The sequence below is a fragment of the Gouania willdenowi genome, chromosome 11, assembly GCF_900634775.1.
Source record: "Gouania willdenowi chromosome 11, fGouWil2.1, whole genome shotgun sequence".
NCBI classification, from domain to species: Eukaryota; Metazoa; Chordata; class Actinopteri; order Blenniiformes; family Gobiesocidae; genus Gouania; species Gouania willdenowi.
The window spans coordinates 16,249,805-16,273,303 of record NC_041054.1 but is presented as its reverse complement, the minus strand read 5'-3'; the positions used below and the strand labels follow the sequence as shown (position 1 = coordinate 16,273,303).

At 35.4% G+C, this 23,499-nt stretch overlaps 2 protein-coding genes across 2 annotated transcripts in view; both read right to left on the bottom strand.

Annotated features, from left to right (window-relative positions):
* The window catches only part of rims3 (regulating synaptic membrane exocytosis 3), a 55,674-nt gene extending 48,405 nt beyond the window's left edge, over window positions 1-7,269 (bottom strand). The window contains exon 1 of the mRNA XM_028461689.1: window positions 7,130-7,269. The gene's annotated coding sequence lies outside the window, so the exon portion shown is untranslated. The remainder of the gene's footprint in view (window positions 1-7,129) is intronic.
* Window positions 7,270-14,449: 7,180 nt separating this feature from the next.
* Window positions 14,450-23,114, bottom strand: nup42 (nucleoporin 42). Its single transcript, XM_028461676.1, has 7 exons — window positions 22,895-23,114; window positions 20,982-21,237; window positions 18,162-18,250; window positions 17,983-18,059; window positions 17,829-17,915; window positions 17,605-17,707; window positions 14,450-15,741 (listed from the first exon to the last, which is right to left on the bottom strand). The coding sequence occupies exons 1-7, from the start codon at window positions 23,037-23,039 to the stop codon at window positions 15,104-15,106; spliced, it is 1,395 nt and encodes a 464-aa protein (XP_028317477.1). The 5' UTR covers window positions 23,040-23,114; the 3' UTR covers window positions 14,450-15,103.
* Window positions 23,115-23,499: the final 385 nt, after the last annotated feature.

The window sequence follows — 23,499 nt, the reverse complement described above, 5'->3', positions numbered from 1 at the left end:
GAATTCTTTATATATTTTTTATTTTCTTTTAGTATAAATTTTATTCAAAGGTGCCATATGTGAGATTTGCAAGCAACTTCTGCCACCACTAGGTGGCATTACTGAGTAAAACCGACACTTCCGGTCCTGACCACTAAATGTACAGTTGACAATAATCTGACACACCACGCAAATGCTTTCGGCGGGCCGATGCATATCGTCAGCTTTACATGTGTGATGCGTTCATGAGTGAAGATGTTTAAGCAGTCGTTTGTTAGTTGTAAACCTCATGGGTAGCTCACCGTTTATCTGTTTGATACAAGAGATGGACTAGTTCAGAGACTGCTCTGCTGTAAACGGGCTTATACTCACCCAACCAGTAGAAAATAGGTACTACAGGTAATATTTATTAATGTATATATAACTATGTAGTCTAAAAAAAAAAATCACATATGGCATGACAGCTTTTCATTTTAGGTATTTAAGACATATTCAAAAGTTGAAAATTCTACATATTGCACCTTTAAAGCTTCATTTTGCACTGTAAACTCTTCATATATTGTTTTATAGTAAGTAGTGCCAAAGAACAACAGATTTTTTTCCCTCACATAATGAATAATTGAGATTATAACCGTGGTTACGATATTGGTCAAAATGATTGTTTGATTATCATTTTGGCCATAATCGTGCAGCCCTATCAAAATGTTCAAAATGCAACACATTCAGGATAGTGATGTATTTTTGTTTTGTTTTGTTTGGACAACAATTAAGGCATTCTAAGTAAATCACAAATAGCATTATTAAAACATGACACAGGCCACAAAAACAATGAAGAAACAAGCACAATATTGCACCCTTGCATATTGGCCAATAACGATACTGGAGCAAATCGTATATACATAAACGTATTACTTATTTTGTAGTGTGTAATGTTGGTAAATGCTTGATCACGTGATATTACTCAAACAGAGAACAATTAAGATATTGTTTTTTTCAGTCAACAGCATTAAGCGACAAGAGATTATAATTTGTTCATCTAATCATTTATTGGTTCCACCAAAACAAATAGGTCCCCAAATGGAAGGGAGACAAGGCTGTTGCCAGGCAACACAAACATTTCCCAACTGAAAGTTGACTAAATGGTTATTAAAAGGACTGAAAAGCAAAGTGATCATGTCTGTAAGAAGTGCCAATGCTGTTGTACTGTGATACTCTACTGTATATCAGCACTCATGGAATATATGTGGTCCAATCAAATGACTTGGTCAGAACTAACAGTTATAAAATAGTCAGTAACAGTATGAGAAAAAAGTGACTCATTTATTATTAACCAATGGGTCACATATAGTTTAAACAAAACAAAATTCTGCAATTGAATAAAACAAATAAACCTGAAGACTGTGAAAAATAACCTCAATAAATCCAATAACAACAATATATATAAATATAGAGGAGATTTTAGATGCAGGCTTATATAACCAGATACTAATTTTTTTTGCCAACCAGGACACTCACTTATGACTGTGTTTCCCAATATTGGTACGTAATCTGTAAATGTAGTGAACATTGTGTACATTTTAATGTTTTTTGGCATTAAAATACATTGTATTCAATGCGTCACCACTGACGGTGCAGTTCTGCACAGGTGAAGCCAATGTAGTGTGACATCAGAGAGACTTCTTTTCCTGCACCTTTTTAAGTACGAGGTTGGAAAATTCTGAGTTCCAAGTTATTCAGAACGCAGCAGAGGAGACAATATGAGCTTATAACTTTCTCTATGCTTCGTCTGTGAGCAAAGATAAGCCACGTGACTTCTTCATGCCTATGTTGATGCATCTCCACAGTATTTTAGCTGCACACCAACACAAACTAATTCTAAATGACAAGTAATGCTCATTATTAGCCATGTTCCGCCATCTGCCTGGATTTCTAAATGACAACACACACAGTAGATACTGTCCAGTGTCTCTTTCCTTTGAGGCTGTGTGAATTCAAATATCGATATTTTCAGAAAAGCAGGAAGATAATCCCATTCTAGTCTGTAAAAGGTAAATGTTGGCCTGTGAAAATGATAGAGGTCACCTTGCTGGCTCCATAGCGGTTTCAAACGTATCAGATGTTGATTGAAATTGATTTTTTTTTTCTCCTCTACTGCTCTCCTGATAATCAACACTCGCATTCAGCTCAAACAGCCTTTCTATACATTAGCTATACACTGAAAAACACCTCCTTTAAATTAAAGACCAAAAATCATTTTGCCAATTAATGTGATTTGTTCAAAGTTTGTCCAACACATGCTTCCATTCCAACCAGCGATTGGCTGACCAGTCACACCCACTAGCTTTGATGGTAAATACTGGTTGGCCAGTGATTTGCACCTTCCAGATGGGCGTCAGACGAGCAACGTGCATCTCAACAACGTGCATCTCAACAACGCGTATGTCAACGTGCACCCAGCTGCACACACTGAGGCCTGCACATTACTCTGATAAGCGTCTGCTCTGCACATCAGTTGTTTTCATTTGATTTTCATTTCAGAGACCAGCGAGACGAGCAAAGCAGGCAGCGACAGATCTCAAGTGTGGTCGGACGGGTGTGTGTGTGTGCGTGTGTGTGTGTAAGTGAGGCCTTTGATGGAAGATGATACAGGGAATAACAGTCAGGCTGGCCTTTGGAGAGTAGTTTATCTGATAATGCAAGATGCCTCCCCATGACTACCCCCCACAACCTCCACCACCACCACACACACACGTTTTTCACATTAACACAGCACAGCCAACTCAATCTAGGGTACACACATTCATACATAAAAGAAAGGGAGGGGTGTCCCGAATGAAATGTCAATCTTTGGGTGTCTCACGATTCGATTCAAAATTGATTCTCGTTTTAACCGATTCTCGATTCAAAAAACTGATGTAATGCATAGTGTGTTAAGGCAAATCATGGCATCAAAACAATACAGTTTGTATAAGATAATTAAAAAAAAAAACTGATTCCAATGATGTAATCACACAAAGGCAAAAATTAAGACAAAAGGTAACATTTCTTCATGCTAAACAAATAAACACACACACTCCTTGTTCTGTCTATGTAAAACATTGTAAGTTGGGTTCTGTTGATATCGTGTCATAGACTGTAAAGGTTTGGGTGAGTTTGTGTGTTTTGACCTATCACTGTTGCCATAGTAGTCGGAAGTCGCCATTATGAAAGCCTATGGTCTACTGGGCTCTACAAAGTTCTTGTATTTTAGGCTTGAGAAAAACATATACATGTGAGTATCTTTAAGTGTGAGTAAGTTTAAGTAAGTTTAAGTAAGTAAGTTAAGTTTGAGTAGACTGTTTGTGAAAGTTAAGCATTAAACGGTGTGTTATACAAATCACCGCCAATCGCGGTAAATGTTAGCATGAGCATAAACATGGGTTTTCCCATAGACGTTAGCATGAAGCTAGCAGACTTTTTGTACAGTGGTATTTTCTATTTATGAGAACACTAATATGTATTTGCATGTTCATTTTACAGAGTTTCCTGAGTAAAGTGGATTTTCTGAATCAGAGTCTATCTTGGAAAAAAAATATTAAACTGAAAAAAGTTTTTTTTTTTTTATTTTTTTAAATCGATTTTTTAAGTTTATGAATCAGTTGAGACTAGTGGATGATTAGAATCTTGATTCTTATGTGAATCGATTTTTTCCACCACCCCTAGATATTGGTTGAAAGTTTCCACTTAATTTCCACAGAAATTAACATTTTGGAAATATTCAAAATCCTAAACTTTTCATTTGAATTTTTTATTTGAATTAACCAATAATGTGTTAGTTATTTGAAATAACTGTCAAACCATGCAAAAAAAAATAATACAATTTTTTTTTTAAAAAAAAAAAAAAAAAAACTAAGCAAAAAACAGGGTTGCACAATTCCAGAAATTTTCAAAATTGGAAATTTTCCATGAGAATTTACAAAACTGAAGGCTGGCCCTGAACAGCGATATTTCACATAATTAAAAAAAAACATAGCATCAGCTAAAATATCAGCATCAGTTAATTTCCACTTAACTTCAATAAATAATTTTCGTGAAAATTTCATATTTTTAAATATTCCCAAAATTCCTGTGGACATTCACCAGAAATGTTCCGCCCCTTTTCAACCCTACGGGTTTATTAGAAGTACGGGATTAATTTCTTAATCTTTAACTGTCTGTCAATAATCTAAAGGATTATTTCTGAGTCAGGCTTAGATTTCATGAGTCAAAAGCATGAATATTTCAGATGTCACATCTCAGGATCACTACTGTTCTGTCACATGTTTACATCCACAGGTGGGAGAAGACCTTGGATCTGGTTATTTCTTCCATCTGCAGCTGTGCATGCACGCTCTCATCCCCCAGCATGCACTTGGCCTGACCTGAGTGTGCAAACATGCAACATGCATGTTCTCTCTGGGTATCAGGTCAAACTAATGACTTCTTTTTACCACAACCGCCCCCCCCGACCCGGTGCATCAATGTGCTTTTAAGTAGTGATGGGCAGATATCGACACAAACATTGTTATAATTTGGTATTGGATGATATTATTGATACTCTACATTCTAGGGTTGTCCATATATCGAATATCTAAAATCTCCGACATAATATGTATTGGTTATTTGGATTTATTTTTTCAATATTTTCTATTTTATTTTTTTAAATGTCTTTTATTCAATCATAGAATATTTTTTTAATAATCAAGCCTTTTCTAACATTCCACACTACAAAATAAGTAATAAAAGTATGTATGATTCGTGCTGTTATTGTATCGGTTCGATATCAGTATCGGCTAATACTCAAGGCTGCAAAATCGGTATCGTATTGGAAGTGAAAAAGTTGTATCGGGACATCCCTATACATGATGATACAAGTAGGAAATAATTAGAAACAGACACCATAACAGAGGTTAAAAACAATAACATTTACTGAAATTAAAACAAATACTGTATATAATTATAATATAGCTTAGACTTGATTTGATTGAAATGTAATAAAAATTTTGCGTTAACTGAATTATTTCAGTTAATTTTTATGTAGTAGTTTCTAGACTCTACCTCCACAAAGATTTGGTTTAAATTTACTCTTAAATGATCTTATTTTTTGCACTTTCTTTACAAAAAAATCCACATGACACTATTTGAGGAAAATGTATTTTGCTACTGTTCTAAAGTTCCTGTACAAAAGGTTTGCAGTCACCTATAATCTTAAATATGCCCAAATTCAGTCATTATTTTTAACAAAATAATCACAAAACCACCTAAAGGTCATGAGTTTACAGAAGAGAATTAGGGCCAATTTTGATGGAGAAAATAATTTTAGGTAAATCAAGAATTAAGTCAAAATGTTGCGAATAAAGTTTACATTTCAAGAATAAAGAGGAAATGTAATGTCAAGATTAAAATCGAAAAGACAAGAATAAAGTAAAAATTTTAAAAATAAAGTCAATATACAATAATGTGAAAAAGTCGATACCAAGTATCATCCATCACTAGGGCTGGGCGATATGGACCAAAACTCATATGCCAATTTTTTTTCCCAAAATGAGATATATATATATATATATATATATACATGGTCCGATATTAGCCTGAAAGATCAGATTCAAATTTCAGGGTTCTCCGAGATATATATATTAGGGATGTAACGATTAATCGTAAGGCAGTTAAAAATCGATTCATAGGTATCACGGTTGATATCGATTTTTTGAAAATTTAATCGCAGTACTTTTTTTTAACCAGCAGAGGGCGCTATCCACAAGTGTAGGCGGCGGGCGGAGTCTGCTAATACTTTCTTTCTGGCCGTCTTCTACTCTTAAATATGTTAATAAATGATTCATTGCCCCTTTAGCACCGAAAGAATATCTGTAATATTACTTGAATATCTGTAAAAGTCTTTTTTCAATTAGCTCTGTCTGCTAGCATAGCTTCTCTTCTTCACTGCAAGAATATCTGCATGCCAACCGACCACTGTATTACCAGCGCCCTCTGCTGGTCCAAACAAATATGACGTAAATCAGTGTAATCACGTTTTTTGTTTTTTTTTTAAAGTCCAATTGTTAAGGCACCAAATACATTTTCAGTTGCACTTTTAAAAGAAAAAGAACTATTATGCCATTTTGCATTGTTTATTATAGAACCAGAATTTAAATTAATAGGCTTCATTTTCATTTCTATTATTCCTTTATTTATTTCATTCAAGATTTATTTTTAGTTAAATTACATTATTTTGAATAGTTTATCAAGGGATTCTTTTGACAATGAAAAATAAAAGGAAAATAATACAGTATTTTCTAGTTTTTTTCCCAAAAAAAAATTTTGTCTACAGTCCCATTTTGTAAAATAAATCGTGAGAGAATCGCATCGTGAACCCAGTATCGTGAATCGAATCGTATCGGGAGTTGAGTGAATCGTTACATCCCTAATATATATATATTTCCCCCAATTCATTTATTAATATTATTATCTTTTGTGTTGAAGGTTAAAATGTATGTAATAAATGTGGTCAGTTTTTCTCATCCCTACTGTTGCTGACTATTGTCCTCTGTTTGAGTGACATCACTTGATCAAACCATTTCCAACCCTTTTTCACACTACAAAATAAGTAATTATTATTATTTATTTTATTTTTTTATTAAAGAAAAAAAAAGTACGTCTGAATCATGAGGATATCGGATGAATATATCAACCGGCCGACACACAAGGCTGCAATATCGGTATCATGTGGGAAATGAAGAAGTTGTATCTGGACATTCCTAGTGATTTATACGTCGTTTAAAGTACAAACTTGAGTACATTACTCAATGTTTTTTTTTTTTTTTAATTCCTATTCACGTGCCCACTATGACAATTTGCGTACCCCTGGGGGTACCCGTACCCCACTTTGGAAACCTATTGATATTAGAGTGCGTCTCCTAGTTCAGTGTATTCCCTTTGTGTTGTTAATCAGATTATTATATGAGTACATGATGAATCTCACAGTAAACCAAGCATCGCCGGCTGATTATAATCAATCAATCAAGACACTGGTCATTGTTATCAGCCTGCTGCTTATTAGACTGAGGATATTAGACAAGTGTTGCTGTTATATTATAGTATATATAATATTACATTATGTTATAATAACACTTACCAGTGGCAGCGAGGAGCGGCGGTAGCGGCGTGGTGTGTCTGCGGTGGTCAGAAGCCGGTCTGCTGCAGCTCTTTCTCCAACAAGCTCATCCTCCGGGTTGTAGAGAGCGGCACACAGAGCTCAGCTCACCCCGCTCACAGCTGCTGGTCACTGGCTTCAGAGGCGCGGCGAGAGCCAGACGCAGAGGCAGGGACCACGGCAAGGTTGCCAGATACAGCAGACGACTTCCCGCTTAGAATTTGACTATAAATCTATTTATCGGGACAGATTGTTTCAAATGTCCAGAGGTGTAAAGAGTACTGATATATCCTGCTCAAGTAGAAGTACTGTTAATTTATTAAAATTCCACTCAAGTAGAAGTACAAGTAAGTCATGCATAAGATATTCAAGTACAAGTACAAAAGTAGCTCAATTAAGTAGCACTAAAAAAAAAAAGTTACGAGTTATTTTCCCAATTTTTTTTTTCTTTTAATAAAAAAACACTGATTAAAGTCAGATTTCTGAGATTAAAGTCAAAATTCTGATTTTAATCTCGGATTTATGACTTTAATAATCTCAAAATTATGAGTTTTTATCTCAGAATTCTGACTTTATAGTCAGAAATAAAAATAAATAAATAAATTCACATGTGGCCCTAATCCTCTTCCGTACAAATGTAACAATAACATAGGTGGAAACTCCAACCTGAATCCAATAAAGTGGCTGGGTGTTGATCAGAAATGGCGCGACTCAGAACATAGGGATTATGTTTAATGTGCATGAGACCATAAAATGGACTTTTTTTTTTTTTTTTTAATCTCAAAAAATAATAATTCACTCAGTAACGGTTGGATGTAGAAATGCAACAAATCACTTTACTTCTTCTTTTAAAACGTACTTAAGCACAAGTAAAGTTATTGATTTAGAAATATACTCAAAAAAAGTGCACGTATCATATAAAAGCAACTCACTTACAGTAATGTGAGTACTAATTGTAATCCGTTACTTTACCCTGGTTCATAGTTACTGATATTTGGCCATAAAAGCGTTTTCCTGCTTTGGATAAAATCCTGCATCGCAACATACACTTCTAAACCATTGACAGAGCGGAAATTTCGCCAACATGGCAACGCAGAAAGAGATAGTAGAAAGGTATCGCACTTGTGTGTTTGTGTGCGCGTGTCAGGGTTGGGGTTAATTATATCTTTCACTTACAATTACGTTTTCAATTACAATTACAGTTACCAGCATTTTTTTCCAATTACATTTAAATTCCAGGTATTTTTGTATCCGCAGGAAGTAAATTACAATTACATTCTCAATTACCAAAGTTCAATTACTGAGCCTGAAATAAAAAGAAACCCATTAAAAGTAAACCTTCCTATTGTGTTAGCTTTCTGTTAGCATTTCTTATGATAACAGGTCCTGAATCAGCTGTAAAATACACAAAAAATATATATCTATCATAATTTATTATATTTGTTATACCTTATCAGGTTTCCTAATCAATGAAAATATAGGTTTTAATATTTTTGGTGTGGACATCTGAGCCTTTTTTGTGTCAGTATGCCCCTCGATTTATTATTTAAAATAGGTGAAATGTGGGAAAGCTTGATATAAAACATATTTTAATAATGTCTAACTATATATATATATATATATATATATATATATATATATATATATATATATATATATATGTGTGTGTGTGTGTGTGTGTGTAGAACTGTACATAGAACTGTAACATGGTTCGTCATTTTTGAGTTAAATTCTAAATGACATTTTTTAATATAGAATTTTCATGGCAATTGCAATTGCAAGGTCAATTATCTTAACTCAATTACATTTTCATTATGATTTCGACAGCAACAGATTTTTAAAATTACAATTATAATTACACCACAATTGTTATGAATTATCAATTACGCGATTACAATTAATTGACTTCAACTCTGGTGTCCGTCTTTTTTTTCTTTTTTTTTTTTAAAGGTTAATTATAAATTGTGTGAAATAAATTTGATTAATGTTGTCTGATAGAAATGCACTAAATAAGTATTATTTAGTGTTATACATTAATATTATATTATTATTATTATTAATAATAATAATAATAATAATAACAATAATAATAATAATAATAATAATAATAATAATAATAATAATAATAATATCTTTATTTCAACTGATTTAACAATTAATTTACAAATAATCAGGAAATGTTCCTTTTCAGCCTTTTTTTTTGGCCAAATTAACCACAAACAATACTATTGCTTAATAAAATCCTATATTTTCTTGTAATTTATTGAAAAATGAAGCACGTACTTCTAACAATACGAGACAATAATTATCTACAATTTGCAGATGTGACCATATTTATACTTACTATTGAAGTAATCAGATGGTATCACAAAATGGTGAGAGTTATAGGGTTACAGCTATAGGGCAAAGCAATGCTAATGTATTTGTATAGTGCGTTTCATACACAAGGCATATAAATGTGCTTTACATGATTTAAAAGTGCAACAGAAAACATTTAACTGTTTAAAAATCAATAATAAAATGATAAAATGCGGGAGAACCTGCAAACCCCACAAAGAAAAGACACATAGGTCCCTATATTTACACATATAACGTCATATATAGAGTAAAAGTAGTGAAATGAGGTTGTTGAAGGTTCTTGGCTCTGAATACTGCATGAAGGCCTGTTTTACTTACAGAACTTTTTTTTTTTTTTTTTTTCAGGGTCTGAGCAACACTTGATGCCTGTGTTCCTTTAAGAAATGCCTCGAACCACCTCCACAATAGTTGAACACATTTAACAGACGCAGGCAGGAGCCTGGTTTATATTTTCACTTTCTTCATTTTCCTGTAAACGGCACTAAAGGGAAATCTGTTGAAATAATGGAAAATCCTGCAGTTGTGCAAAGAGTTCAAACAGGATTGAAATGAATACAATAATGAGGTACATTGATATGGTTTATTACATTATTAAGGCTTGTCTAAAGCAGGGGTTTTCAACTTTGGGGTCAGGGCCCCATTTGCGGTCGCAGTTTTGTGTATTTTTACCTTTTTTCTGCAACTACACCAAACTTGCCATATTTTAACCTATTTTCATTACTTTTTCTTGCCATATTTTTGCTCCTTTTGATGCATTTTTGCTACATTACTCCTATTTCTGCGCAGTTTTTCCACATATAAACCCTTTCCATCACTTTTCCCACTTAACTGACCCGTTATTGTCCCTTTCAATTCTCTTTTCACCATATTTCATGCTTATTTTTGCCAATTTAACCACATTCATGATTTGTCATGCCCATTATTTGGGCCAGTTTAAACTAATTGTTCCTACTTTTTAAATCACATTACCTGCAACTCCCTCTTCACCCAACTTCTGCCACTTTTTAGCCAATGTTGACACTTTGAATCCTTTTTACCACTTTTTCTTTCTTTTGCAACTCTTAACCTGGTTTTTAAAATCCCATTTCTACCATTTATTTAGGCCGGACTATCGGACTCAAAACCACTCACTTTGTTCTTCTTGTTGTGTGCACTAGTTAAAATCGCTACTCCTCTGTTATTTATGAATGGATCGGGCTGAACTTTGGTAGCTATAATCTATGGATGTGTACGCATCGACGCTCGGAGCCCGATTTTTAATTTGGGGCCCAGGGGAGCCCCAAGGATCCCCAAAAGAAAAGAAAGAAAGTTGATTTGTCATTTATTTGCGAGTCAAATATTACGACGGTTGGTGGTACCGAATCATTGGCACATACCAATATATAAATGGGGCCCAATACCCCGTACGTGTCACGGGGGTGACAGGGGGTCCCCATCGTTCAAATGACTACTCCTTCGTTAGTTCTCGTTAGATCGGAATGCAGTTTCCGGTAATTTCCAAATGAATGGGAACATAGTCGTGTGATATATTGTTTCAAAGATAATTCAACGTAGATTACGATTATGCCTCTCATAATTTGATGAGGGGCCCGGGGACCCACCCCCTTTTCCGGTAATTTCCAAATTAATGGGAACATAGTCGTGTGATATATTGTTTCAAAGGTAATTCAACGTAGATTACGATTATACCTCTCGTGATTTGAGGAGGGGCCCTGGGGCCCACCCCTTTTTTGTCATTTCCAAATAAATGGGAACATAGTCGTGTGATATATCGTTTCAAAGATAATTCAACGTAGATTACGATTATGCCTCTCATAATTTGATGAGGGGCCCTGGGCCGGGCCCCCTTTTCTGGTCATTTATAAATTTGATATATCGATTCAAAGGCAATTCACCGTAGATTAAGATTTTGCGTCTCACAATTTGATTTATTTTACTTGGTGGAACGGAGTCATTTGACTGAATTCTCGGGAACGTGGTACGTGTTATTTGGCGTGAAGATGTTCGGCGTTTATCTGAACTTGTTTAGTCACTTTTAACCCATTTTATTTTGGATTAAAACAAGGAATTACATCTTTAAGATGACTATATGCTAAGGCCCAATTAATCCTAAACTTCCTGAATATCAGTGGATATTATTCACATAAATAAATAAATGTGGTTATCACAGATTCATAGAATAATGGACCATCATTTTTCTGACTTTATGGATGGCCCCCAAAAAGTTCTCCCCTTTATTTCCCCTTATAAATGGTCCTGTCTCCACATGACTGTTCTTCAATGTTCATGTCTGCGTTCAACCACCTTCAGCTACAGTGGGGGTCCCCAGTTTCTGACACCTTTTATTTTGGGGGTCGCAGGCTGAAAAGGTTGAGAGCCCCAGGTCTAAAGTGCAGTTTATATCTACTCCCTTAATGTCAGAATGTTTCCAAAGTCTCAGCTGTTATTGTGTCAGACTATCACTAACCCCATAAACCTCTACGACACATAAAATAGGTTTTCAAGTGAAATATGTGCCACTCAGTCACTGATGCAGCAGGACACTCAAAAAGGTATAAATCAGAGACTTTGAATCAATGCAAAGCTTCCCACAGGCAAACTACTGTGGCACCACACCATCAATTCAAGCCCAGGATTCATCGTACCAATTACCAAGCCGTGTTCTCGGCCGCAACAACAAGGAAGAGGGTGGACTTGAATCAGCCTCCATCAAACACTGAATGTGAATGGGCTCATTGGGATTCTGTGCTGTGGATTGTTTCAGGTGTTGGTGGGAGGGGCTGGGATCACATGATGCAGTAGCTGCTCCATCACTGCTTTTATGGATGAGGAGTCAAATGATCACAATGAGTATTTACAGTGTGTGTGATTACAGAAAAATGCTGATGTGGAGATACGATATGTTGTTCAATAGATTGATCCGTACATATGTAACATGTTTGAGTGTCACTTAACAATAGGGGTCCCTTAAATAACGTTATTAAGGTTTTTGTCAAAGTTACTAATGTTACGTAACACCCTGTTTAATAAAAACCATACGTAATACATTACTACAGACGTTATTACATTGGCCAGTTTAGGTCACGTGACTAAGACCAAACCTAATCGTAAACCTAAACCTAGCCCTATGATGCTACATACGTGGACTTCCGTAAACGTACCAATAGCACCGGGGGTGTCTGTACAGCAACCGTACAAATAGACACTTTCTATTATAATTTGACTGATATATTTATTAATAATAATAAGTAATGCATACATCAGGTTAAACTAATGACAATCCCTGTTCCTTATCAACTGACAACCAATAAAGTGAACAAAAATACAATCTATATTACAACCTCCCCAATGTCTTGATTGTTTCCCCTTTTAGAAAATTAATTATCATAACTCACTTTCATTTTTGGTGTAATTTTCAGCATTTTTGTCATTATTTTGGGGTTTTTGTTATTTTGTGTGTTTGAGTCATTTTGTGCATTTGTAGTGGGATTTTTTGTGTATTTTCTGTTGTCCTTTTATGTATTTTCCTATCAATTGGTGGGTTTTTTTAGACTCATGTGTTGTCCTTTTACTTATTTTCTTGTCATTTTGGGTGTTTTGGAGTCACTTGGTGTAATTTGTTGTCCTTTTGTGTATTTTCACATAATTTTGTGTGTTTTTGGAGTGCTTTTGTGTTTATTTGCTGTGATTTTTATGCATTTTCCTGTCATTTGGGATTCTATGCAGTGGATTGTTTCAGGTGTTGGTGGGAGGGGCTGTGATCACATTCCTCAACAGAATAGGTCAAATTCAGTGACAAATTTCACTGTAGTTCTACGTTTTATATGACATTATGTTTAATAAGTGTGCAGGAGTAGGGGGTACATGGCTTCAGGTTAAAGGTGTGAAGGGGTACGGGACTGTGGAAAGTCTGGGAAACACTGCTTTACAAGATCAAAACGTGCAACAAAAAAACATTCAACAGCTATCGGCCAGCAGGAGGCGGGTGGGTGGGGTGGGTGGATACCGCTGACACACTGAGAAGTAGGAGAGAAAATGACAATTAAAGCATGTGAAGCAATGCAGCAGCTTTGCAGTTAATGGTCCGTTCCCATTTATAGGTATAACGCATTAGTTATACACATTGTTTCTGCAGTCGATCATTTAACACCGACTCCCACATTGAGTGAAAGCTATAAAGCGGGTGAGCTCACTCTCACCTTTGGTAAACCCTGTGTCAGCTGAAAACGTGCACACGCCAGCAGCTCTAATACAATAGAGGAGCTTATTGTGTGTGTGTGTGTGTGTGTGTGTTACTCTCACCAGATGATCATAAATACTCACTGAATAATTTAACCACTAGATCAAAGATGGACAACTTTAACACAGCAGGGGCCACAAAAATGTGATTGTCTAAGGGCCACATTAATAATATTTAGAACGATGACCAATCTGAGCATTGGTTTGTGTATTTTGGTGATCTTTCTGTCATATTGTGAATTTGAGTAATTTTGTGCATTTTTATTGTTTGGGTTTTTATTTGTCAGTTACTGTATTTTTGTCAGCCTTTGGTGTATTTTTGACATATTTTTGGAGTCATTTTGTGCAGTTTTTTTATTGTCGTTTTGGTTTTTTTTTTTAAATTGTCATTTTGTGTGTTTGAGTCATTTTGTGCACTTGTAGTGTCTCTTTTTGTTGCCATTTTGTGTATTTTTTGTTGTCCTTTTATGTATTTTCTTGTCAAATTGTGTTTTTTTAGTCATATCTGTCGTCCTTTTACTGTTTTTCCTGTCATTTTGGGTGTTTTAGAGTCACTTTGTGTATTTTGTTGTTCTTTTGTGTATTTTCATGTTATTTTGTGTGTTTTTTGGACTCAATTTGTGTATACTCGTTGTCCTATTACTTTTTCCTGTCCCTTTGTGTGTTTTTGGAGTACTTTCGTGTATATTTGTTGTCCTTTTTACACATTTTCCTATTTTTTGGGGGTTTTGCGATACATTTTTGTTGTCATTTTGAACATTTACTTTGAGGGCCACACAAAATGATGTTGCTCCTTTGGTGCCAGTTGCCCCCGTCTGCACTAGATGATACGATGTGTGATGATGGGTGTAAGTCAGACGGTTTCAGTGTTTTAATGGTGCAACATTACATTATTATAAACGAAGGCTTAATGAGCTTTTTTGGTCAGTTTGGTTTAAACCGTTACATATCTGTAACAGCACCAATGTTAACTTAATTTTCATTTCTCAAAATTGATACTCAGGTTTGTATTGTGGCACCCCCTAGTGGCTGACAATCTATCATTACAACTTAAACAGGTCAAAATTAAGAGAATATTTGACTTTAACATCACTGTTTCAAAATAACCAGACCTTCATCCAAGATGCAAAGTAACTTTTTTTGTATTCTTTCACCATTGAGCGGAAATCAAGTCCAATTCCATCATCTAAAGATAACATCCCATTATCCAAAAAGACTATAAAGGGATACAAATAATGATTTTGATGAATAAAATTTAAGGAACACACTAAAATGTATATCTAAAAGTCAAGCATGGGATTGTTGGGCTTTTCTTTAAACAGTGATGGTGAGACGAGTCTTAATGTCTTTTCCCTCACATCACAGCATGCACATATTAGCAGGGGGAGGTTTGTCAGGGATCTGGCCCAAAGTGAACCTCCTAGCCTTGAACTGGTTTAGTTCCTCTTCGCTCAGTGAGCTTTCAGAAGAAAACAGTCTGTCTGACGCACTGCCTGCTGAACTGGGAGCTGAAGAAGTGGAGCTGGTTCCGAAGCCTCCAGTCAACTGTCCAAAAACACTGCTGCTTGTGCTGCTGCTGCCTGCTCCTGCTCCTGCAGCAGCTTGAGTCCCAAACCCACTCCCAAAACCTCCTGCACTGCTGCTGGCTGTGGAAGAAAAGCTGAACCCGGAGGCTGATCCGGACCCTGAGGACGATCCGAATCCTGGGGCTGATCCGAATCCTGAGGACGATCCGAATCCTGGGGCTGATCCGAATCCTGGGGCTGATCCGAATCCTGGGGCTGATCCGAATCCTGGGGTGGCTGCAGGTTGGCTGCTGGTTGGTGCAGCGAAGGAGAAAGCCGAGGAAGTGGAGGAGGAGGATCCAGTTAAGCTGCCAAATCCTGACGGTGGCTGTGTGGGAGCAGGTATGGCAGCACCAAAAGCAGGTGAAGAACCAAATCCTCCAGATTTAAAGCTAAAGCCACTGGACTCCACTGCTGACGGAGCTCCAAACGCTGTGCGATCAAAGACACAACAGGTGTAGATGCTAATACATAATCAGCATGATTGCACTGGACAGCAGTATTTATGCGTTTTTAATTCAGAAAACTCACTTCATTCATGTCAAGGATGGAATACATCAAGTGTGAGTTGTGCACATCAACAAATGCCACTAGATTAGGGCTCCTCCATTAAAAAGAAAGACTCATTTTCTCTGCCTTGAGGCCTTGTTTATTTTTCAAATATATAATATTTGCTTATTTATTTTTCACAATGCCTGCATTTGTCATCCTAAGTTAACAACGCACATAGTGGAATCTTATCGTGACAAATATGCATGTTTTTTTTTTTTCGTTTTCTACGAAGTAAACTTTCTTTAAAGAAAGAAAGAAAACAAACAAACTGGAATTTATTAAGTGTTTAGTTGGTCTTATTCTCTGTTAAGATTGAGCTTTAACTCAGCAAAACTATATTTTATACTACTCAATTATGAATAGTCAGTCAAATACTCGATTACCAAAAATATTCAAAAGCTGCAGCCCTACATTCGATAACGTCCAAACCAAACACTTCTTTAAATACTACATTTTCACGGTTTCACTTTAATTAGAGGGTAAGATAATAAGGAAGACTAGCAGTAACTTCACCCTCCTATTTTCCTTGGGGTGAATGAGATTTTAAATCGAGCTCATTGGTGACTAGACCCCCTGAGGGCACCTCACATGGTCCATGCGGGCATCATGTTGGTGAGCCCTACTAGGGCATTTGCAGATCTTTGCATCAAAGTCGAGCGCATCAGGTGTGTTGAGCCAATGCAAATCCTTTACTAGCGCTTGGTCTATTGCAAACAAGTTCTGCTGAACTACGGCCAGGCCCGCGCCGAATAGCACGTACGACGTTCCCGAGAATTCAGTGAAATGACTCGATTCCACCGAGTAATAAAATGAAATTGTGCGCTAAAACCGTAATCTACATTGAATTGCCTTTAAAACGATATATCACGCGACTATTTTCCGATAAATTCCTAGAGGCTCTTGGCATCCGCTCATAGAATATCCATGTGAAATTACAGCCTGATTCAAAGAGCATTAATGGAAGAGGAGTCATTTGAAAAATGCCGTGGCACATACGGACTAATGGGCCCCATTCATTCAGCATATTGGTATGTGCCAATGATTCGGTACCACTAACTGTCGCAATATTTGACTCACAAACAAATAAGAAAACAACTTTAATGGAAAGTACCTAAAAAAGGGGGGCCAGGCCACCGGGCCCCTAATTGAATTGCGCGAGGCATAATCGTAATCCAGGTTGAATTACCTTTAAAACAATATATCACACAACTATGTTCCCATAACTTTGGAAATGACCGGAAATGGGGGGTGGGCCCCATTTTAGAAAAAAGATGGCTCAGAGCGTCTTATCACATTCATTCAAGGAGTCTTCATACTAAACTGCAATCTGATCTAATGAGAACTAAGGGAGGAGTATTCATTTGAAAAATGGGGCAACCAGGGACCCTAGAAACGTACGGGGTAATGGACCCCATTTATATATTGGTATGTGCCAATGATACAAAACCATCATAATATTTGACTCGCAAATAAATGAGAAATCAATTTTTGGGTTTTTTTTTTCCTTTTCCCTGGGCCCTAAATCGCAAATTGGGCTCCGAGCGTTGATGTTGCAAACACATCCATAGATTATAGCTACCAAATTTCAGCCCAATCCATTCACGAATAACAGAAGTAGTGATTTTACCTCGTGTACACAACAACAAGAAGAAGAACAAAGTGAGTGGAGTTATGAGTCCGGTAGCCCGGCCTAAAAAAATGATTCATTTATCAGATATTATTGTAACGTGTTTTTTTTTTTACCTTTGCTTTCAAAGCTGGAGGCTGAGGATCCAAATCCAGCAGTGGAACCAAAGTTCCCAGCAGTGGCTTCTGTTCGTGGAGCTCCACCCTGTAGCTCTGCAAGCTGTGAGAAACGCTTTGTTTCAATTTCATTCAATATTTCCTGCTCAGTTTAACATGTGTCATAGAACTTATAGAAGTACTTTCTATGCGTTTGGTTTGATATAGATAATGAGGAGTCGTACCAACGCGTTGCGTGTGGAATGACTCATTATCTTCAGCTCTTGCACTCGGCTTTTCCACTGATTCAACAACTGATTAACACCGTTTACCTGAAAACAGAGACAAAGCCAGTTATTATGGACCTCTAGCTGCTACTATGAGTGAGTGCACGCTTACATAGCTCTGTATGTCTCCAGATGCCTGTGAGGAGTAATACTCCAGCCTGAGCTCTTCAGGGGAAAGATCAGAGAAACCTAGAGACAGAAAATGACGACGACGCGTATGTGTGGATTTTAATAATTGTCCTGCAAACAAGTGTAAACATAATGACAAGGACTGTGTAGCATGACACTGACCTGGTACAGAAAACGTCAGGTTGGAGTAACAGGAGAACGCCCACTGTCTGGAGTTCTGCCAAATGTCCATGTCTATAGGAATGACCTCCCTGTGAAAGATTCTCGCATTATTTATTGATTCAATCGAGAGAAAAAAAAACGACTTTAAAATGCTTTGACTTCAAAGAAAAAGTTGAAATCACCGAAAAAGTATCAAACACTGGTTTTTTATTTGACTGAAAATGATTTTTTTTTAATGCAGCAAAGTTTTTTTTTTTAATGTATTAAAGGGTGATTTCATGTCATTTGAACAAATTTTCAGCACTTTGGTCTCAGAAATTTTTTGAAATGTTTACCAATTGTTCAGTTTATATTCAACAGGCACACTGTAAATGTTTTCGTTAGATCGGACAAATTCTTTTTGAGATACGGACAATTTAGTGAAGGGGGTGTGGGTCGATTTTATTCCATTTCAGCCTCCAATATCTCAGCAACTACATCAGAGAGAAATCTGAAACTTGGTATAGTAATACAGCTCCACCTACTCTGTCAAATTATACAAAAATATCTGCTATACGTCCTATCTGGTGGACATGCCAGCTGCTCAAAATTGGAAAAAAGTTTGCATATGTCTCAGCACTGGGGGTGTGTGTGTTGCCTGGCATCTGGTGATACGATTCATATCCCGACCATAGGTCACGATACGAAACGATATATCCTGATATTAAAGTATAAGGCGATTATTGCAATTTTTTTTTTTTAAAACATATGACTTAAGAAACAACTAATCTGTAAATGTGTACACCTTCATGAGAACATTATGTATGAAATATATTTTATTGTCATATTTTCCACTCAAAACACTGACTTTAACATGCCATGTGCCAACAACTTAAAATAAAAAAATAACATACAATCTGCCTGTGGCTTTTAAACCAACTTTGACTTTAGTGCAACATGACTGAGGTATACAGTATGTCTAGAACAACAAATAAATGCAGAAAGTTTGTACTTTCGTTTTAGATTTTATTGAAAAAACACAAGCTGGTCAACATGCCCAGGTTTCAGAGCACTTATTTGTCTCCTGCATAAAGGTTAAAAATAATTTTTTTTTTTTTTTTAAATCAATATGGATGCATTTAGAATCGATCCGAGAATCGTGCGAGGTAATATCGCGATATTTCAACACCGCTACTCAGCTTTGTGCTATGTACTGTACATAGACTGTTCACATGTCCAGTGACTACTTGCGTACATGCACTGGTTGTTGGGTGACAATCTTTTGAAATCCAAAAAAATATATATATATTTTTTTTTAGTATTTTCACTGGTCCATAACTGCATGTGAGAGTGTAAGAAAAAATGTAATCTCTGTTTTAATTTATAGTATAAAGATGACTCTTTATTGGGAGATAAAACAATTTTTCTTTATACGACTTCTTTATTTTCATTTTGGACCCAAACTGTGGGTTATTTCACCACTCTCAAATATTGAAAATCCTTTACATGAGGCCATTGTAGCTTACCTCTGTGTCGTTATAATTATTAAGTCTATTAGTTTTTCCACAAGTAAAAAGCACTGAAAAACATTTTTTTTTAAAAACATAATATTTATTATAGACAAAATTCTCACTTTCTCTTTTTTTGGAGTGTTTTTTTTTTCTAATTCAACTTCTTGTGAAATTTAAGTTTCCTATGTGATGTAGTTGCTGAGATATTGGAGGCTGAAAATGGAAGAAAAATAAGGAAGCGCCAAAATGGACAAAAAGTGTTCATCCGATCAAACTAAAAATGTACAGTGTGTAGGTCTGGGCAAAAAAATCGATTTAATCAATTAATCGAATTTGTAGATAAAAATGATTTTTATATTGCAAATTTGAGTTAAATTATTGTTATTTTTTTTAATTATATTTTTCTTTTTCCCACCACAGTTTTTTCTGACTTTTTCACTTTCTGATGTGAGCCAGCCCCCTCTTTGTTTACATGTGTTTACCCTTTGAGTAGGCTATACAGTATGTGTGCCACAGGCATGTTTAATTTTTTATTTGCACTATGCTGAGATGCTAAGGGAAGAGTTTTTTTTTTTTTAAATTGTAATGTTATATGTTATAAAATATGTAGACATCTGATTTCTTAATCAGAAAATTGAAGCTAAAAAAAGAAGAAAAAAAAAGAAAAAAGACAATTGAAGCTACTGTGAAGGCGCTGTTGCTGTTTTTCTTAAACATGGTTTAAAGCTTGAAATTGTTGAATGACAGAACCTCATTTACTTTTTGTCTTGGGATTATTCGATACATTTTAACTCTTGAGGACAATCACAGCAATAAAGTTGCACTTTTGACAATATATCTGATGTCTTTTAAGTGCATTGGGGGAAAAAAAAAAAAAAAAAAAAAAATCGAAAATCTAATTTTTCTTTAAAAAAGAAATTTTTTTTTAGGCAAAATCGCCCAGCCCTAACAATGTGCCTATTGAATAATCACGGAACAATTGCTAAAAATAAAAAAAATTGTGACCGAAATGCGTGGGCCATTTGTTGAAATGACATGGAATGACTCTACAGTGATATTTGTGGAGATTGAATAATAAAGACAATTTCTCTAACCATAATATGACCCAAATACAAAAAAAAATGTACATCAATTAAATAATTCATTAAATTTGTTTTGAAAAATAAATATATATATATATATATATATATTTTTTTTTTAACTTGTTTTTCTTTTGATTGATAAAGACAAAAATCTACCTCCATAGAAATCTATCTTAATTTCAACAGATAAAATACAAGTGGGTCAAAATAGAACCAAGCACAACAAAAAAAAAAACAAACACACTTACAGATTTCTGTCATCATTGTCAGCCCTTGTCGATGTTCCCACAGCTTCCCTTCTTCCTCTGTCAAAGCTACTGGGAGAATTAAAGGATGAAAACCTGTTCTGGTTGGAAAAACGGAAGTCGGAGCTTTTGACATTTTCTCGTCTCCCTCCTCCGTCGTTACGACCCCAGTCGTTACTTTCACGGGAGGAAAACGCTGAAGGCTGGACGTGCACATCTTTTCTTTGGGAGGGATTTATCCAAACTTTGTTTCCAAAGCCTGTAAAAAGTAAACAAGACATCTTTAATCAAAGCAGAATGTACGATGTGCAATTATTATTGTGTAAGTCTGTTTTAATGTTTGGAATTTGTGGTAGCTTTATTGTGTGATAATGTGCTTGGTGACACAAATACAATATTCTGAAATTTTAAACATACTCCTTAAGGCAGGGGCCAAATGCGGTTTTAGGCGAAAACAAAGAAATTCAATATTAAAGTGCCCAAGTTTGTACTTCCAGTTATAAATCAGACAAAGTATGGAGTATATACTTAAATGTCCTTTGTACGGAAGAGGATTAATGCCACTAAAAAAAATTTTTTTTTTAAAAAAAACAGAGCGAGTAGTGGAAGTAATCTTTTTTTTTGTCTTATTTTTTTAGTCTTAATTTTTTTTTAAATTATTTTATATAATACTATATTTATCAATGGTTTTTTATTTTTTAGTCTCAAATTTTTTTTTTCAGTCCTGTTTTTTTTTTCCTTTTGAGATGCCTGCAAGCTCCTCCCACACAAAACACAGGTGGAGAGAGGCAGTTTGTTTCTGAGCGGCTGAAGGAAGAACACGAGTGAAAATGACCACATTTTCGGATTTTCACTGTCAGCGAGGGGTTCATACATTCCTCTGAAAAACAATAATTGAAAAACACAAAAAAAAAAATTACTTCCACTACTCGCTGTCTTTGTTGTTGTTTTTTTAGTGGCCCTAATCCTCTTCCGTACCTTTGCTTTTCTTTTCTTTAAACAATTGTTTTTTCTTTTGTTTTTTAAATTTAGAAAGATTTTATGGAAACATTTTGAGAAAATTGCAGGATTTTGGAGTTTGTTTTCAATTCTTTCAACAACAATTTAGAAGTGAATTGTAAATTGGTCATTTACACAATGATTAATATTTTCTTTGTCATTTTCACTTTCTCCTGAGGTCCGAATGGGATGCTCTGAAGGACCGGATATGGCCCCGGGCCTCGAGGTTGACACATGTGCCTTAAGGTGCCGTAAGAACATTTAAAATATGTAACCATATTATTATATAAGTATGTTTACTGAACAAAAAGCTACAATTATTTAAAAAAAAAAAAAAAAAAAAACACAGTTTGGTTAAAGATAAAAACCGGTAAATAGTGAAGTCTTAATTATTCCCTTTCACTGTAAAACAACCATGAAACCGTGGTATCTCATGAGAAACAAACTAAGATCACTTAATAGTTGCATGGAATAAATCTGAATGTTTTTACCATTAAACAAAACAGTTTCACAACTAAACCTGTTGTTAAAATGTCCAAAATTATTGAAATTCAGTTTTTTTGAGTGACCTGGAATTTAGTTTTGCTTTTTACTTCCTGTTTAAATGAGTTTATTAATATCACATGTGAACTTTGGTCCTGATTTGGTATAAATGTCCTTGTGGTTGTTATTGTTAAGGATGTGGTAACTTTATTATATGTGTTAATAAAATAATTAAAAAATAATAATTACTGACAAACACGTACAATAATGTAGGACATTTTACAATTTACAACAAAATACCAAAATTAAGAAGATGCCAAGGGAACATTTGTTCAAAAACACGTCAAAAGTGAAACAATAGTAATCAAATATCAATCAAGATGTTATACATTTAAAAATAAAAAAGAGTGTATAAACAGACTGAGATACGTTACCTCCTCCCTGCCTGGAGGACTGCTGTTCAGGGCGGCTGTAGCTGTCGCTGTGACCCGCTCCTCGGTTGCCTCCTCCCGGGTGTTCGTTCCAGCAGCTATCGCCATATCGACACCGGCCCTGAAGAAAGAACCTGCACACCGTCATTTCCACCCGTATTGTTTTCTCTCCGTATTTGACGTTTTGCTGCGCGCCTTTCCGCTCAGGTCGCGCAAATATGACGTCATAGCTTCCGACGGCTACAGCGCTCTCTAACGACAGGAAGTACAGCAAGATCTGCATTTATTTACATGGCAGATAAAACTGTAACATAACACAGAGTAAGATAACATGACAAATAAAACAAACTTACTGCCAAATTTTCCCACTAAAAACAGTCACCATATTTTCAACGTTTTTTAAAATATATATATATAATTTTTATGTTCCCATAATAAAGAAAAAAAATGTTTGTTTTAAGTGTTTTGTTTTTGTTTGTTTTTTTACTTTAGGGTTTAAAAAACAAACAAAAACATGTACACATATCTAAAAACTAAAAAAACAAAACTAACAAAAGAAAGAAAAGAAAAGAACTGGACATCAACAGGAATTGTATTTCTTTATTTCT

What these genes read in the sequence shown, in the direction of transcription:
- nup42 (XM_028461676.1), bottom strand. Translation starts at nt 23,039, where the DNA reads ATGACGGTGTGCAGGTTCTTTCTTCAGGGCCGGTGTCGATATGGCGAT. An exon ending in CCTGACGTTTTCTGTACCAG is followed by an intron (nt 18,060 to 18,161) that starts GTCAGTGTCATG and finishes TTCTGTCTCTAG; the next exon opens with GTTTCTCTGATCTTTCCCCT. An exon ending in ATTCCACACGCAACGCGTTG is followed by an intron (nt 17,708 to 17,828) that starts GTACGACTCCTC and finishes CGTTTCTCACAG; the next exon opens with CTTGCAGAGCTACAGGGTGG.